This window comes from Haliotis asinina, chromosome 1 (genome assembly GCF_037392515.1).
Source record: "Haliotis asinina isolate JCU_RB_2024 chromosome 1, JCU_Hal_asi_v2, whole genome shotgun sequence".
In the NCBI taxonomy this organism is placed as follows: domain Eukaryota; kingdom Metazoa; phylum Mollusca; class Gastropoda; order Lepetellida; family Haliotidae; genus Haliotis; species Haliotis asinina.
Window position 1 is genome coordinate 70,677,055 of NC_090280.1, and position 18,830 is coordinate 70,695,884.

At 39.9% G+C, this 18,830-nt stretch overlaps 2 protein-coding genes and 1 pseudogene across 2 annotated transcripts; 2 read left to right on the plus strand and 1 right to left on the minus strand.

Moving 5' to 3' along the window:
• Positions 1-18,830, plus strand: part of LOC137296440 (G2/M phase-specific E3 ubiquitin-protein ligase-like) — a 99,545-nt pseudogene that overhangs the window by 652 nt on the left and 80,063 nt on the right.
• LOC137296429 (uncharacterized) lies at positions 1,235-4,520 on the plus strand. Its single transcript, XM_067828226.1, has 5 exons — positions 1,235-1,852; positions 2,089-2,247; positions 2,401-2,628; positions 2,822-2,922; positions 3,196-4,520. The coding sequence occupies exons 1-5, from the start codon at positions 1,642-1,644 to the stop codon at positions 3,304-3,306; spliced, it is 810 nt and encodes a 269-aa protein (XP_067684327.1). The 5' UTR covers positions 1,235-1,641; the 3' UTR covers positions 3,307-4,520.
• LOC137258574 (uncharacterized) lies at positions 3,807-6,607 on the minus strand. Its single transcript, XM_067796286.1, has 4 exons — positions 5,995-6,607; positions 5,468-5,623; positions 4,371-4,714; positions 3,807-3,817 (listed from the first exon to the last, which is right to left on the minus strand). The coding sequence occupies exons 1-4, from the start codon at positions 6,522-6,524 to the stop codon at positions 3,807-3,809; spliced, it is 1,041 nt and encodes a 346-aa protein (XP_067652387.1). The 5' UTR covers positions 6,525-6,607.

Consider the following 18,830-nt stretch of genomic DNA (forward strand, 5'->3'; position numbering starts at 1 on the left):
TTTTGATTAGGGCTATTGATCAGAATCAGAAATATTCTGGACATGTAAATAATAACAAATTCTAAATATACAATGGATATTTTACAATGTTGCACAATACATGATACCATGCTTATGCTTGACATTTATAATAGTATTTATTTCAGCTGGTTATTTTAGTTATTTTAGTTATCAAGTTACCACCATAATTTCACATTGCATATAATCTATATACTTTAACATTTTCATCCACAGTACCTGATACTTGGATTATCTGGTTGGCAGGGAGCCCTTTATCTGTGAGAGTCTGCATGAGGTGTTTTCTGGCACTAGAAAAGGTAAAACCATGATATAAATTTGATTGATTGGAGAATGGTGATAGATCTACACTGAATGGGATAATTATAAACTTATTAGCATCATTGGTGACTAGTACATTTGTATTAAAAAATAGAAAGTGATCAATTTTATGAATTTATGTTAAGAATTTAATATCTAACCTGTAAGGAGTTATTCTTTTGTTTTCTTTCATTGTTGTCCCTTCAGTCATTGTCTTCATTATCTTTTACAAAGAATTGATCCCTAGTGGACATTTATTGTACCACGGTGTACCTTGTTGGTAGTTGGTATTCACAGCAAGAAAGAATGGACAATCTGGTTCTGACCAGCCAAGGGGTCTCTTTGCCGAAAATAATTGGTATTGTACAACAGGGTCGGAGTCACTGCCATCAGTTGAGTATGCTCTAGGTTTTACAATGCGGATATCACGAGGATTTTCACCTGTTCTGGTTTTTGTTTGGCGTTCCTGTGTGTAAATGAGATATTCTGCTCCTTCTCTAATGAGTTTCACATCTCCCCATCTCAGATTATGGGTCTCTCTACCTGTACGCATGCCAAATTGAACAGTACAGATCATCCACATAGAATTCTGTAGGGCAGTGGGATTTGAACAACCTAGAGTTTGGACCTGGTACATTTCCTCAATGTTGTGAGTTGTTAGTGGTTCTGCAGCATGAGGTTTGTTCCCCTTTCCCATTGAATTTAGGTGTTTTTGTTTAGCTTTCAGTGTTTTTCTTGCCTTTTCAAAAGTATCATCTTTCAGAATGTTTATGCCAGTTTCTTTCTTTTTCATGTACCGGTCCAATGATGAAAGGTAGGATCTGAGGGTTGAGGGCTCATGTTCGCTGCCATCACGCTTCCGAACTGCCATCAGGAAGGAACAGATGTATTCATTCAGCTTGGATGCTGGTACCTCCTCTGGTAATCTGAAATCTCCCACTGAAACCAACTACTGGCAAAATACTTTGACATCAATCTCTGGGGTTTTTTTTATATTCACATTCTCTTGCTCATCAAGGAACTGATCCACATCTTCACAAGTGACTGAAGAAAATCTTTTGTTACCTTGTCTGCCTTCTTGTAATACATTAAAGTCAATATCCTCAACTACTTCTGCAATTTCTTCCTCTGTAATGTCAAGCAATTTGCTTATGTCCAATAAGCCATTTTCCAGTTTCGCGACAAAAGTTCGTTTAGAGTGATGTCCCTTTGCAAAACCACGTGACCGCGGGCAAACGGTCAAAACAAACAGCTGTCAAATTTTGTAACGTGTTTGACGGTGCACCGACCACTATCTGACGTGTACACCGAGAGAAGTTGAAGATGCCTTTCCACCACTGTTGCTATGGCTTGTGCAAGTCTGATAACAGGTACAAGGATCGCCATGACATGGCACACGTATTTTTTATTCCTTTTCCGAAACCGAAGAGTCAACCGGAGAAATGTTTGAGGTGGACGAGGGCCTGTGGTCGAGAGGGATTTGATGTGAAAAGCATCACGAGGCACACGTACATTTGTTCCAAACACTTCGTAGGTGAGTTTTTTTGTGAATATGCTACTCTGCTGTGTTTGTTTGCGTCAGGTGAAAGTGAAAATTGAGCATGTATCGTCAATGCAAATCATTAATCTCTCGAACAATGAAAAAAACTACAACCTGAGTCACAGATATATAAGTGGTTACATGTTGTAAAATAATGCACCTATGCAAATTTTTAAACTGTTGTTTCAGTGCTCGTGTTAACTACAACTGGTTTATAAATATTCTGTCAGGTGGCCGTGGACCAACTGTGGATTTCCCCGACCCAGTCCCTGTAACCTCCACGCCCTCGAAGCCCAGACCACCACCTCGTCATAGACAGGCTGATCGAGTGACTTCAGACACTCCATGCGAAAAGAGAAGTGTGGAGGATGATGTCTTACCTACCAAATGTATGCATGTTTAAAAACATTCACTTTAGCATGTTGCTTTACAATTAATGCATTGTCTTGTTTTGGATTGAATCCTTTTTATGTGATAATTGTACATACTTGTATATGCTCTATGTTAATATTCGTTCGGTCTAATTATGTTCAATTATTTAGCAGGTGAAATTCAAACGGGCATGAACATTGTTGGTCCAATGACAGCTCTTGGTGATCATGCCTACTGCACTGTCAAATCTACTGCTGATGCCTCTACACAAACAAACCTGTGTTTTGATGACATCAGCACATACACAGATGATATGCTGCAGAACCCCAAGATGTTGACAAAAAAATTAACAATGGATAACATCACTAAAAACAACAAAAGCAGCAAGTTTTACACTGGTAAATATATTACATGTTGTTGTGTATTAACATAAATACATACAAAATACCTGCATGAAATAACTTAATTATTACACTGATAAATCCTTTGGGGTTTTGCACTGTAAGCAAAATATAACATTCATGTTTAATTTATTATTCAACTTCACATAGTCAATGAAGATAGATGATCAGTTTTACACATTTACAACAGGGCTCAGTATTGCCATGCTCATGTTGGTGTTCAACTGGCTGAAAGACAAGGCTGCCAGGATGACCTACTGGAGAGGACAAAGTGAGACAAAGCAGGATGGGGTGTGTTTGTCATTAGTGGTCATGTCAGAACATATCAAAGGATCTTACATACTATATACACCATTCCATACTGGTTACATTTTCAGAAATAGTTTATTATGGTCAGAACATAAAGACATATTACTGATAATAAAGAATGTTCCTAATTAATACATCTCTGAATTTTAGCTGGCAACCAGTGCATTATTTCCAAAATAGTTTCTGACAACATCAGTTCACAATGTAAATGGTACAGCAGAGTAAATGTTAACAATTTCCTACTTGGTATTGCAGCAAAAATCCAGCAGAGGCCCCTCAAGACTGCTCTCTCTGTATGAGGAATTCATCATCACTCTGATGCGTCTACGCAGATTTATTTGGTGTTTCAAATTCCCACATAAGTAGAATTTTCAACACATGGATCAATCTGATGTGCAAAGAATTATGTTTTCTTATCAAGTGGCCTTCCACAAGACAGGTGAAACACAATCTTCCTAAATGTTTTAAATATTTTCCAAATACCAAAGCAGTTATTGATTGTACAGAATTTCTACTTCAAAAACCAAGCATTCCTTCCAGCCAGAGAGTAACATGGTCATCTTATAAACATAGAAATACCTTAAAGTGTTTGGTTGCTTGCTCTCCTAAAGGTTCATTTACTTTTGTTTCATAATTATGGTCAGGCAGCATTTCAGATAGGAAGATAGTTCAGCAGTCTGGTTTCTTAGATTTACTCTCTGAACATGATGACATCATGGCTGATAGAGGCTTTTTAATAAGAGATCTGTTAGCCTTTAAGAAGGCAACTCTCAACATACTACCATTTTCTCATGGGAGACAACTCAGTTCAGTAGCAGTTACCAAAACTAGGAGAATAGCAAGTGCTAGAATACATGTTGAGAGAGCTATTGGTAGGCTGAAAGAATATAAACTATTACAGGGTGTTATTCCTTTGAAAATGAAAGGTTCTCTTTGTCAGTGTGTGAATGTGTCAGCTTCACTGTGTAACTTGGACAATGTTCTTGCTAAGTAGACTTTGGGTTCATTCAAAAGAAATACATGTACCTCATACAGTAAACAGGAAGTTTCAGTCAGAGCTGACAAAAGTCTTCATCTATTTTACTTGTTTAAAGTCTGCAGCAATGAAGGAAGCAATTGTTTTACATAAATAGATTTGATTTTTCTGATCATAGACTCAAAGAATTGTTCATGAAAAGGTACATTAATAACATGTATACCTTTCCTTGTGTAAATGACCAGATCACAGGACTGAAATCCATATATGCCTAATTGGCCTTGAATTTGATAATAATAATCACTGTCAACTTTAAGGTGCCAATTACCATCTTTTAGGTAACACCCCCTATTTTGTGCAGCACTTTTAGGATCACAGTCTCGCAAAGCCCATGGACATTTAATTTCTAACAGTTTGTCTTGATGATTTTCTTTGCATTGACATTCAACTGTACCATCCACTGAAGTACCAAGGAAAGGATTTTCCTTATCAATCAATAAACCTTTTATTTTCACAGATAATTTTGTATGTCTCCTTTCAATCTGTGTGTACATTTCTTTGGCCTTGCTTTCCCTTTTCTTACCCCACACAATAGCAGATGGTACATTGCTAATGTCAGTGCTAAGACTGTCATGGAGCAAACATTTCACTAACTTTGAGCAGTCAATGTTTTTGTTCTTTTCAAAAGCATCTGCCCTGGTGCAAACACGTTTAAAATTTGAACTAGTCACCATGCCTTTTCTCATAACTGACCATGTAGGATTCTCACTCTGCCCTGTTGTTTCATGTTCAATGTAGCTAATGTCATCAGGACAATATTTCAGTCTATCAATAATGTCCTCAGAAATGTCAGAACAAGGAGGCAACTCAAGGGCCTCTAGTTTCTTGAATAGGGACATAGCAACACATTCCTCATTAATTTTCATTGCTTGAATCTGTGTGTCAGTGGGATCAAGGAGGCTCTCCAAGGCACAAGCATTAGGATTGATCTGCAAATGTGAAAGTTTTGGATAAGTTACATAATACATATATATTATAATTCACCTGGGATACATCTCGTGCTGAACACTGAAAACTGTCCTTTTCTGTCATGATTCCACATTGGAAGTGTTATAAGCATTAAGTGCATTGTTTCACAGATGGATATTCACTGATTTCACCTTTTCCAAAAACTTTTATATGAATACTTGACATTTTCATGTTTAAGCTACATATCACATGTTGCAAACTGAAATAGAAATATTTCAGTCATTCTAACCTGATGCAGTGAGGCTGCAAAATTGGCCACCTGTTCAAGTGATGGATTTGATCTGTCACTTATTGGTCTAGGATCAAAAGTATCCTGGCCATAGTCACTACTTGTGTCAGCAAGCGTTTGTCCATAACTGCAACACAGTACAGATTGGTTATACATATAGCAACATTAAATATATTTCCATTTATTTCCTGTTGTTTGTCATTTATTTAAAACCAGATTATGTTATATATTATTGACCACTTACAGACTAATGTATTGAAAATCCCCATATATCCTCGTTTTTCTTTTTGTACCTGATTTTCTTGACTTTTAGGTGAGCCAGTGGCACAGGCTCATCATGAGGTCTTGGTCTTTTGGTCCAAAGGGAAGGGCCATCAGTGATGCTCTTTTTCTCAAAAGCTTCAATATCAAAAAGTGTTGCTGCTATATGTCTGCAGGCTCCATCAGAACTGAAATATGTGAAAAGAATATTCATAAAGGGTTTTATTTTTCAGGATAAGGGTTACATCAACAAATATTGAATATGTAATCTTCATGAGCAACACCAATAACTACTTTCACAGTATTCTGACTACGTATACAGAAATATTAGGAACTTACAAATATTGGCTATGATCCACTGAAACAAGGATATAAATGCTCATTGTTTCCAAGAGTTTGGGACTGTTTGTTTCTTTGCAAATTGAAGACAGTTGGGAAATTTGGCTTTAATGGTATTTAAGCTTGTTTAAGTTTTATGCTATGTAGTCAAAAACAGCCAATCCATTTAATTTTAAGGATCATTATGAGATTTAGACCTTCCCAGTGTTAGATCACTTACCCTCCTGGGCACTGACAGTAAGCGGTCTTAATGTCAACATTCATTTTGTCCACAGCAATCCATAGGTTGTAGAACTCGGACTTTAAGTAGGTCTTGTCCCGTTGTGTTGGCTTCACAGATGCTTTAAAAATTCCGACGGTGTCAGTAGCATCAACATACTCTACACTGTTGACATGCCCATCAGCATACAAGCGATAGTCTTGAAAAGATTTGTAAGCACGGAGCTTCCTTCTGTCGTAATCGGGCCTGAACGACACCAAGTAATTAAATACGTCATATATTCCAATTTCCGGGGATTGTGACAAATTGTTAGAGTAGCCGGGTATAAGGAAGGGATCAGAATTAATGTTCAGGTGTGATAATGTTTGGGATGCGCAGCTTACATCGGAAACATCATGCAAGACTGGCAAATTCAAGTTGGCAACACACTCGCACAAAGTGATCAATTCGCGACGAATGTAGCCTGTAAATGTCACACCACGATCTTTCAAATACATTTTCAACTGTGTTACAGTCTTTGACGAGAACATACTTGATATTTTCTTCAAATAATGATAGCAGGCCAAAGGTAAACAATATCGTCTGTCGACAAAACAAACGGAACGTCAACCTGACAGCTGTTGTTTACGTGTCGTCATGCCCACGGTCACGTGTCACAGAGGGCAGATAACTCTAAACGGCAAAACTGGAAAATGGCTCATTCAGCCACGTTTCTAGCAGACGAACAAAGGGACACAACTCTGTGGTAGGGGAGGTAACTCGTTAATCAGAAAGTAGTTCCAAGCAGAAGTGATATTCTACTCAGTGAAATAACATGTTATTCTACTCAGTGAAAATATCATTTATATTAGGTTAGGTAGTGGAGCATGCCTCTGGCGTCGTGGCCCTTGCATGTACCCTCTCGTTTCTCCTCTTGATTATATTGATGAATTGAGCCCATTCATTATTTCTGTTTTCAAGGGCTTCTTTAAGATTGTTGTTGACTGTTGACCTGATTTCATCATATTCGGGGCATCTGAATAAGATGTGCTCAAGATCTTCCTCTTCTTGATTACAAAATGTGCAAATGGGGTCAGTTGCCAGATGATATTTGGCTAGATAGCTCTGACAGGGAAAGTGGTTCAGTCGGATTCTAGAGATGGTAACTTGATCCGTTCTTTTGATATTTTTGTAGAAAATTCTGTTGGGTTTTTCCTGCAGTTCAAAGTACTTTCGACCTTTGCTGTTATTGAGCCAGATATTTGACCATTTATCACTAGAGGTTTCCTTCACTCTGCATTTCAAACTAGGTAGAGATGACATAGGTTTTAGCAGAGGGCCACACTCAGATGCTTGCTTGGCAAGTTCGTCAGCCTTTTCGTTCCCAATAATCCCTACATGGCTTGGGATCCATTGTAGGCAGATGACAGTTTTCAGGGTTTGTAGCAGACTGTTGATGGCTTTGGTTTGATGGTAGTACTCAGTAGGTTTGTATGACAACAGAGTGTGCAGGGATGATAAAGAGTCCGTCAGGATGGTGTAAGGACCGGAGTTGGAAAGATCTTTAATTTCCAGCAAGGCTCTTTCTATTGCTGTAAGTTCTGCACTGAGGATTGAGCAGGGGGTGAGTGGAATGATGACACTACTCTCATCGTCTTGGAGATATATGCCTGCCCCAGCTTTTCCATTGTTTGGATCCAGGGAGCCGTCAGTGTAGATCTTTCTGTATTCTGAATATTTAGTCTGGATTAACTCCAAGGCTAGCATCTTCAACTTGACTGGGTTTTCTGACTTATTGGCTTGTTCTGGAATTGATGTTACTATGGTTGGAGGTTTCCATTGCCATGGTGGTATATCATTCATGATTGCTGTTGGAGAGAAGTTGGGGTCTGACCTAGAAGGGAGATAGATGTTTCTTTCCTTGAGTAGCCTGCTGGATCTTGCATAGAAGGAGTTCTTTGCTTTGTTTTTCTTGAGATGCCCTGGAGAATCTTTTGGAAGGAAGTGATTTTTAATCCTTCTGTTCAGGATAACTGATTCCGAATGGATCTGAAGTGGAGGGATGTTTGCTTCTATCTCAAGTGACCCAACTGGCGTGGTTTTCAGAGCACCAACTATGAGACGGAGAGCACAATTTTGTAAGGTTGAAAGTCTTTTCATTCTCGTTGGGCAGCATGATGACCAGATCTTACTCCTGATATATGTCAGATAGAATGTTCTTAGGGTGGTAAAATCGGCCCCCCAAGCTTTTGATGAAATGACCTTCATGAGGTTCAGCCTCTTTAGACAGTCATGATGTAACCGGTCAATATGGGCATTCCATGTGAGTTTAGGGTCGAGTGTTAGCCCTAGTATTTTCGGATTTTTGTTGTAGCCTATTGACCGACCAGAGATTTGTATACCAAGTTTGTCAAGTGGCAATACATGTTTTCGTTTTCTGGTGATGACTGTGTATTCTGTCTTATCTTGGGATATCTTTAATTTCCACTTGGTTGCCCAATTGTTTATTGCTTCCATACATTCATTGGCATGCGTCACAATGTGGTTGAGATCTTTGTGAGTGATATATATGGAGCCATCATCAGCATATGTGACTTGTCCCAGTGGCTTTGAAACTACAGATGGTAGATCCTGCATCATGATGTTAAAAAGGATTGGGCTGATTATTGAACCCTGGGGTGTTCCAGTGTTGATGCTGATTAAGTCTGAATACTCATTACCTACTTTGGTTTGGATGTGTCTTTCGCTGAGGAAGCTTCTGATGAATTTAAGAAGTCTGCCACTTATTCCCAGTTCAGCTGCCTTTAAGGTGACTCCATCCCACCACACCTTATCAAATGCACCTTCTAGATCGATCAGGATTATAACCGTGTATTCATTCCTGCTTAATCCTTGATGACATTGTTCAGTTAGCTGCATGAGTGCATCTATGGTACCTGATTTTGGGCGGAAGCCACACTGAGATTTGTGAAAGATCTTTTCTGTCTCCAATTTCCATGTTAATCGTCTGGTGATCATCTTTTCCATGAGTTTACCTAGGCAGGAGGTGAGGGCAATAGGACGGTATGATTTAATGGCTAGTTTATCTTTGTTTGGTTTTAGAAGAGGAATTATTTGGATAGTCTTCCATGCTGATGGATAAGTGCCAGAGTCCCAAATCTCATTAAACAGATTGAGTATGATGTCTTTTGCATTTGGTGGTAGGTCCATCAGCATCTGGTTGTGAATTTTATCAGGACCAGCAGCTTTTAGTGTCAGTTCTTTTATGGCAAGGTCCATTTCATGTCTCGTGAAAGGTTGGTCCTCCTCAGCCTCAGAAGAATACAGCAAATCTAGGTTGTCAGCAATATGTTGTTCACTATCAGAAAAGGTACTTTTGTTGAAATCCGTGTCAATGGAGGAACACTTGTTGGCATAGTGATTTCCAAATAACTGCGCCTTTTCTTTCGTGTCAGTGATCATTTCACCATCATGGAATAGGGCTGGTTGACTTGAGTTGGTGTTGCCGTTGATTGCTTTTATTTTCCTCCAGATAGTATGGGAAGGAGTGTCTCTTGTAAGAGTTGAGATGAAATTTCTCCAACTAGTGGTTTTGGCGATCTTGATATCCCTCTTTACTTTGGCTTCTAGACATTTGTATGCTATTTTGTCCCTCAAGTTGCGGGTGCGTTTCCAAGTTATTCTGGCTCTTCTACTAGCCTTTCTGTCCTTGCTTATACTTTCATTCCACCAAGGTGCAGGTGGTCTCTTGTGAAGTTTGGTTGAAGGATAAGTTTCTTCTGCCACATCAACAATACACTTGGTAATTGATTCCACCTTCTGTTCAACAGATGAGTGTGTTATGATGGCTTGTGTTTCCTCAATCTGGTGTGCTAGTAGAGATGTGAATCCTTCTCTGTTAGCTTTTTTTATGTTGAATCTCACTTCTTTGGTGGTGTTTTGTGGGGAACCGGGAAGTTCTATCTCTGTGATGATTGGGAAGTGATCGCTGCCGAGAGTATCATCCACGGTTTTCCATGACTTTATTTGAGGGGCAAGATTTGGGCTAACAATTGTTACATCGATGGAGTCAGTATGCCCCGTTGAGTGGCTTTGATGAGTGTGCTCAGTACCATTGATTGGCAGGAGGTTGCTGTCAGTTATCCATGCTGAGAGTCTTGCACCAGATGAGTTGGTTTGGGTGCTGTTCCATTGGGTGCTTTTAGCATTGAAATCACCGGCTAGATATGAGTTGGTACCCTGACTGATATCATCTAGTTCGTTGGACAGCCTGCTACATCCTTCCCTGGCATAGATGGATGAGGCACAGAATGTGAAGTTTTTACAGACTGTGATATCTGCACTGATGTACTCTATGATCTCAGAGTAGTAGGTCTTTACATTTGACACTCCTAGATGACTTTTTGTCAATAGTGCTACACCTCCGCCATCCTTGTTTGGCCTTGGGGAGTTATATAGGCAGTAGCCTTTGAACTTGTCTTGCCAGTTCTCATGTTCTGTTAATCTTGTTTCACTGAGCAGTGCTATGTCAATGTTTTCCTCCTGTAGGAGTAGCTTGAATTCACTAACTTTGTTCTTCAGTGACTGGGCATTCCACTGTAGTACTTTTAGAGCTTTAGTTTCATCATTTACAGCTTCTGAGTCTTGAGGTAGGTCTATGGTATTTACTTCAGATATAGAGGTTGTGTCATCTCGATAGTGGCGTGATTTTCTTTGGAGGTAATTGCAACCCAAACTACAAAACTGCCTCCATTTGTTTTCATGACATTTTTGTCGAATTTGTTGAAAAAGCGATTCCGCTGATTGTCTATCCGTACACCACATTTCGATTCTTTTGTTTCTCTTGACACCTCTTATCACCATTGGTATGTTGTTGCTTATCCCAAACTTACTTCGAGTAAGTTTGATGAGGGTTTTTCCATGTTTCTTGTCTGGAACAGCTCTCCATAACAACACTTTCAGTCTGTCAGGGTGTCCATGCTTTCCCACCTTAGGTGGTTTTGAGGTATGAGTATGTTGACCCCTGGCTTGTATGATAGGTTGGACAGTTTGAGTATCATTGACATTGTTCTCTTTCATGCAGTTCTCTGTATGTTTCTGATAACTCTTTTGGTAGACATACTCCTTGTTGCAATCATTTATATTTTCATCAGTATTTACTGTATTTCACTCTTAAAAATAAATGACGTCATTGATAACTAAGCGACGTGTTTTGGGCCGCATATAACAGAATGCGGAAGTAAACACAAGAATACGGAAGTAAATGCGAAAGCTGGAGAAGAATGGTTTTGATAACTGCATTTAGTGTTAATCACTAAATGTAATTACCAAAACACATTCTCCGTTGGACGGGCAATGTCAACCCAATATGCGTCGACGTCGCGCTTAAAGCAAAAATAATTAAAGTTGTTGTGAGTTAATGGTCATGAGCGTGGCGGTTCTTGGAGGGTCCCTAACTTAATATAACTATGATAGTGGAGTTAAATTGGGCACCTACAGAGTAGGCAGCAGCGGCAGCAGCAGCAGCAGCAGCATAAAGTATTGGCAAATGAAGTTGCAGTGCAGCAGCAGCAGCAGCAAAATGACAGTTAAAGAAATACTTCTGCTGAGAGGCAGGAATTTATTTATAGAGCAAAATAGTCCCCACCACTGACAAGTGGAGGGAAAATAAGATGTAACACAACACGGTTCTTCAATCCAGGCTACTTTTATTTTAAGGAGAAAGTACAGGTTAAAGAGGCGATGATTCTGGCTCTGACCCTCAGTCTCGCTCGGGACCTTTTCTGTTGCATGCTGCTGGAGAGGTTGTTTGTTGTGCCTCGGTCGTCTGGCCAGCCGTCTCTTGCCGCCTCTCTCTCTCTCTCTCTCTCTCTCTGCTCAGAAAAACCTTCGTTTTTATGGGCAGAAGTTTGTGCCCATTGACCCAGTTCGTGACCCTATCGTCACGTTTTCTGTCAGGCACCGGAGTTGGATGTCTTAGCGACATCTTTAAGTTGTTTGTCACACCTGGTTGTCGAGACACAACCCATAGCCCCAGACAGCAGTATCTGGTTGTGATCCTTCACCTACTGTTGCAGGTTTTTTAACTGTCACAGTGTCCCACAATTTAGTACTTGAACTACTTCATTAGACCGATGGTCATCTATCAAGACTGTCCATTGTCAGCAAAAACACATGCACACTTGCTAGCTTCAGTAACCCGCCCAAGCATACGTGACTCTCTTCAGGTAGCTTGACCCTCGTTACAGTTTTTCACAGCTGTGTTACACTCACCCCCATCTACTTAGAAATATGCGGAGGAGATTTCTTTAAGACCGAGCCAGTTTCAGAGCCATTTGACAGAACCAAGCTTACTACAGTATACCCATATTCACATTATAAGTACAATCATATGCGTATTATCAATACAATTATAGATGTACAATTCACATCTATTATCCATACAATTGCCGACCAAATTATCAGTATAATCGATATTAATAACTGACAGTGTCCTTATTTTCCTCTTAACCGAGTTATGGTCGTGCACTTGCACTCCTCACAAAAAGTTAAGCAACAAGTATTTTTTTCCACTCATTTTCTTCATGGGTATATGAAGTTATTACTTGGCATATAATCCATGCAGGAGAACCCTTTTACGATTGATGAACTTAGAGCATTTCCCATATTGTTTTTCTGAGAATATTGTTAGCACCGCCTGAACACAACCACCCTCAAAACTCACATGCAAAATGCATGGAACACATGTGCTCTACACGTTGCACATGCGTTCTGATTGCGTTAAAACTGCCAGCAAGGATAAATTGTTGACAGTAACATTTGAGAAAAGGCTAGGCATCACTTGACACCAATTGAAGTTGCTCAAATTGTTGGAATGGTGCAGGGGGGTCAGACCCAGAGTGCTGTTGCCAACCACTTCCATGTTCATCGAAGTGTCATCTCCAGAGCGATCGCTTGTCACCAACAGACCGGATTGCATGACTGAGAGACCACGCTCAGGTCGTCCAAGGGTGACAACTCCCAGAGAGGACCGATACTTGGCTACCCTAGCCCGGCGGAACAGGTTCACCACAGCCAGATCTCTCCAGAATGACTTCCAGACAGTTGCTGGGAACAGAATCTCCGCACAGACAGTGGCGAACAGACTCCATGCTGAAGGTCTCAGGTGCCGAAGACCAATGCAACGCATCCCACTGCCCGCACACCATCGTCAACAGAGACTGAATTGGGCTAACCAACGACGTAACTGGAGAGTGAATCGCTGGCGTAATGTTCTCTTCACAGATGAGTCAAGATTCTGTCTGGACTTCAATGATGGTATGGCTCGTGTGTGGAGAAACCGTAACGAACGATACGCCAACTGTACGATTGCTGAACATGATCAGTATGGAGGTAGGAGTTCGATGATCTGGGCTGGAAGCCAATTTGGACTGATCTAGTGGTCATCAGACGAGGTACCATGACAGGTGTGAGGTACCGAGACGAAATTGTCACACCTGCGATCATTCCGTGGGCTCAGCAAGCAGGTCCTAACTTCATCTTCATGGATGACAATGCCTGCCCACATCGAGCAAGAGTTGTCACTGATGTTCTTCAGACCAACAACATCACCCATATGGACACATCGAGCAAGAGTTGTCACTGATGTTCTTCAGACCAACAACATCACCCATATGGACTGGCCTGCAAGGTCTCCTGACCTGAATCCTATTGAACACACTTGGGACATCCTTGGAAGGCGTGTGTACGGCCTCGTTCATCCTCAGACTCTGGATCAGCTTGAACAGGCATTGCGGAGAGAATGGCGTAACATTCCACAACAGACTCTAGACAGACTCATCTGGTCAATGCCTAGACGTCTTGAAGCGTGTATTCAGGTCAGTGGTGGCCATACACGTTATTAAACTTTGGATCAGTGCTCAAAACTGACAGTAAAAGTGTTTTCAGACATTTTCGTACCCTGATGCAACACATTTTGCGCGGCTATTTCAGTGACACTGTTTTTGATGATTTGCAAGTCAGTTATTGTTCAATGCATTTTGATTTCTTTGTTGGAAAATTGTGTGGATATGCTTTATCTCTGTTATGTTTGATTCAGCTGTAAGGATCATGAGTAAAGGCATATGTACTGACCAAAAATACACTTGTTGCTTAATTTTTTGTGAGGATTATATGTATGTACCGACTGTTTTTATTTACCCATGTGGAGAATTCTGTTCTCCCAACACTAACTGAAAGTGTCCTTGGGCTTCTGTGCATTTATTTCACTTCTAAATGCAGCCATTAGTCCCTTTATGCTTCGCTGTAGACCGGGAAGATCACAGCACACACTGGTTACACTGTATATACTCCCAACTTATATACACGTTATGGTGCCCGTCCCTTAGTGCTCTAGGAAACACACCGTCGTACCGTCAGACAAACACACCCTTCTGGCCTTCCCAAGACACCTTTCTTCATGAATCAAAAGCCGGATAGAGGCGACGCACTGCATGTTTCACAGTCTCCACGTCTTCTTCTTTAAATGGCGCAGAGGGTATCCCAACATATTGCCATTTTGGATCCTTATCCTCTACAACCTGATTCTGCATTCATTTCAGTTCATTTACTAACTGGTCCATTGATATTGTTTCAAGGTCTTTTAACTGATCTGGCAATTTTGTTGCGTTCGTCTTACTGAGGATAGGATGAACCGGTTCCCACCATTTTAGACTTGTAACATTAAATACCTTGATAGCATCAAGGAAAGATTCTTCTACGTGAAATTGACTTTGTTTCTGGCAATATGGTGGCAATGTCACGTGATCATTTGAGGCATAACAGCCTATATTGAGCCGGACGATGCCTATTGGGGGTTCAACAATGACTGTCGAGGCTGCTGCTATATTATCGTGGCAGATAACAGAGAAGCTTAGTTGTCTCATAATTGTAACTACCCACACGCCATGAGACAGGTATTCTGCTAAAGGTAAGACAGATTTCTACCTGACAATGGCATTGCATTTGTCTTCAAAGTCAACATTCTTATTCACAAATAAAGTAGTGATACACAACTTACTTAGGTTTATAGGATAAACAGGGCTTTTAATAGAACAGTAATAGGTAAGTAATACAAATTTAGTCTGAGTGAGTGAGTTCATATTTAACGTCACATCGGCAATATTGCAGCCATATCGTGACAAGAACATACATGACAAAAAAGAATATATCTGCATATTATGAAGACCCTGTCTACGAAGGACAGTAAAACCACTAGACTATCACAGTTAGTTTTAAAACTAGCATGGAAACTTATAAAATGACAGTATCACTATTTCGACAGTACAATATAAAAACAGGTCATGGATCGCCAACAACAGAGGGTAGATCACCATGCCAGGGACCATGGGGACTTACAGTACCTCTGCTACCTGCATGGTCCCTGGCTGGATTTACACCATCCCCACAGCTGTTGGTAACTGTATGCAAGATTAGCCACAAATTAAAATGACATATTCTACGATTAAAAAACTGGAAGATTAAATCTGACTTAAATCGTTTGGGGACTTACGTACCCTCTCAGGAGGACAATAATTTTACGGTACTTCAACCCCCTTCAAGGATATACTAACAATCATAGCTGCTAATTCAACTTCCAATCATAAAGTATTTATTTATTTACATGTCAGTCAATAAATTCAATTCTTTTAAAATGCAATAATTAAATGAGAACTTACGTTACTAAACAGGTCCTTCATAGTTCTTGATTTAAAATAATTGTCACTCGTGATGGAATATTCAACACAGTCAAGCAAGACATGCTTGACCGTGATTATTTCATCACAAGGGATGCAGAATGGAGGATCCTCACCTTTCAAAAGATATTCATGTGTATACCTAGTGTGGCCATTACGACATCATCGTATAATGACCTCTTCAAATCTGGACCGACAACCCCAGTAGGCGTAACCAACATATGGTTTTATTGCATGTAATCTATTGATACCTACTTGGGTGTCCCATTTCTTCTGCATCAGATCACGGATGTAAGATCTGATGGTAGCTTTATAATCAGTATAGGGAATATGAAGTGGTGTCACAGATTTGTTTAGCGCTGCCTTAGCAGCAAGGTCAGCCAAAGTGTTACCGGAGATTCCAACATGGCTGGGTAACCAACAGAAGACGACATCGTATTGGCCAGTCGCAAGATAGTTATAAAGTTCAATAATTTCTATTAAAAGTGGATGTTTACATGATAGGTTTTTAATAGCCTGAAGGCACGAAAGAGAGTCTGAATAGATTATGTACTGTTTTTGTTTAGGATGTCTCTGAATATATTTAAGAGCTGTTAATATGGCGTAAGCTTCTGCTGTAAAAATAGAACTATTATCTGGTAATCTAGAAGATATTGTTCTGGATCCAATGACAGTGGCACAAGCCACTGCGCCACCGTCCTTAGACCCATCTGTAAATAAGGATTTTTAATTGCTATATTTATGTTTCAATTAATTATTTTATTGTTTGTATTGTAATTCATTAGTTTCTGATTTTTTAAATGTAGTTAATGTTAGGTCAATTAACCAACTGCCAAGGATGAGAAGAAAGAAGATGGGAAGGAGCTATGTTTTCCAGCTCAATGCCGGCCGAACAAAGAAAGGGTTTAATTCTGTGCCCGAGCGGTGGAACAAGAGAAGGCTTTTTGTTGTACAAGTCCTCGTAGAGAGGATTGAAAACACAGTTATATGCAGGGTTAGTTTCGTTAGAGTATAGCTTTGTTATATACTGTAAAGATAATTTTATACGGCGTTGTGTAAGAGATGATTCATCGGCTTCAACAGGAGAGGTTCTAAAGGACCCAAGACAAAGTCTTAGACCTTGATGATGAACAGAATCTAATAATTTTAAGTTGCTTTTGCAGGCTCCACCATATACGATGGAGCCATAATCAAGTTTAGAACGGACAAGTGATCGATACAGATGGAGAAGGGTAGTCTGATCACCTCCCCTCTTTGAATTGGACACAACTTTCAATAAATCAAGTGCCTTCAGGCATTTAGTTTTTAGGAATTTGATATGTGGAGGAAAAGTTAAATGCGAGTCGAAAATCAGACCTAAGAACCTGGCCTCCTTGACTGCTTTGATGGGAGTGCCATTTAAGAACAGTTCAGGGTCCTTATGTGGTGTGTATTTACGACAAAAATGTATGCAACTAGTTTTTGATTTAGAAAATTTAAAGCCGTTTTCAAGACACCATTTATCTATGTTGTTTAAACATAACTGCAGTTGGCGTTCAGTGGTATGCATATTTTCCCACGACAAGAAATATTAAAATCATCCACAAAAAGTGATCCATCAACTGAATCATTTAAAACCTTTGATAAACTGTTGATTTTGTGGGACACCCTGATCCTGACTGTAATGATCAGACAGGGTTGAACCCACTCTAACTTGAAATTGCCTGTCATTTGAAAAGTTGGATATAAATTGAGGCAAACGGCATCGTAATCCAAAGTCATGTAAATCTTTCAAAATCCCATGTTTCCATGTGGTGTCATACGCTTTTTCTAAATCAAAAAAGATTGACACTGCATGTTGCTTATTAATTATCGCATTCTTAACAAAAGATTCCAAACGCACTAGATGATCAACAGTACTTCTGTTTTTACGGAAACCACACTGTATATCTGTTATTAGGTTATTGGTTTCAAAGTACCAAACAAGTCGATTATTTATCATGCGTTCCAAGGTCTTGCAAACGCAGCTAGTTAATGAAATGGGCCTATAATTGGAAGGATCAGTATGATCACACCCAGGTTTGGGGATGGGAACAACTATAGCATCACGCCATGACGAAGGGAAAGTTCCAGTTGTCCAAATGTCATCAAAAATATGTAAGAGTGTCTCCAAACATGATTCCGGTAAGTTTTTCAGGAGTTGATAATGGATGTTATCAGCTCCAGAAGCAGTGTCGTGAGCCTGATCAAGAGCAGTATAGAGCTCATCAATAGAAAATACCTCATTGTAATCTTCCCCATTATCTGAATTGAAATTAATAGATTTCTTTTCTTGCTGTTTTTGCTACTTTTGGAATTAAGGGTCATAATTGGACGAAGAGGAATGTTTTGCTAAAGTTTCACCAAGTTTATTTGCAATTTCGTTTCTACCAGTTAACAACTGGTTTCCGTGTTTAAGATGGTGAATGCTACTGTCAACGGGTGCCTGTCGTCAACGCGTAGTATGTGATTGACGTGATTACATATATAGATGCAATACTTTGACGAACACAAATGAATACGCTGATGACGGCGAAGGCGTAGTTTAGTTGTTCAAACTTCTTTAGTTGGTTTCACAAGATATGACAAGACGTGAGCGGACTTCCAGCTCAACCCCAGGGCCTTTCCTGCGAGCGGCATAATCCTGGTCTCGGTCAGTCGGAATGCCGGACCCCACACTCACATCTCACACCTCACGTACAGTATAGATGTGAGCATACATATATATAGTTTTTAACAACAATAGACGGGCAAAGATTCAACAATTGACAGATAGAGAAACAATAGCACTTCCTTCTACAGTTGATGTGATGACAGACCCAGCCAAGGGGGATGACCAATAAAGGCCATAAATGCCATATACAGATCAAGATTGCAGATTGAATAATAAGAACTAAATATCATATAGCCCGTCTACATAGTTTTTTGTCTGTAGAAATATTTGGACATGGCTGTCCTGAAGTAGACATTTTAACACTACATTTGGAACCCTTCCCTTTGATTTTTTGGATCATATTCCAGACCTTAGATATTGGTGTACGCGAATTAATGTTTGATACATAATTTTGCGAAGATTGGCGTTTACTTTGTTTAAAAGTACGCCGT

Coding starts and splice junctions, on each gene's coding strand:
- LOC137258574 (XM_067796286.1), bottom strand. CDS start 6,524: ATGTTCTCGTCAAAGACTGTAACACAGTTGAAAATGTATTTGAAAGAT. Junction 5,624..5,994: donor TACTGTCAGTGCCCAGGAGG/GTAAGTGATCTA, acceptor CACATATTTCAG/TTCTGATGGAGCCTGCAGAC. Junction 4,715..5,467: donor CTAAAAGTCAAGAAAATCAG/GTACAAAAAGAA, acceptor TGATGACATTAG/CTACATTGAACATGAAACAA.
- LOC137296429 (XM_067828226.1), top strand. CDS start 1,642: ATGCCTTTCCACCACTGTTGCTATGGCTTGTGCAAGTCTGATAACAGG. Junction 2,629..2,821: donor AAGCAGCAAGTTTTACACTG/GTAAATATATTA, acceptor CATTTACAACAG/GGCTCAGTATTGCCATGCTC. Junction 2,923..3,195: donor GTGAGACAAAGCAGGATGGG/GTGTGTTTGTCA, acceptor TTGGTATTGCAG/CAAAAATCCAGCAGAGGCCC.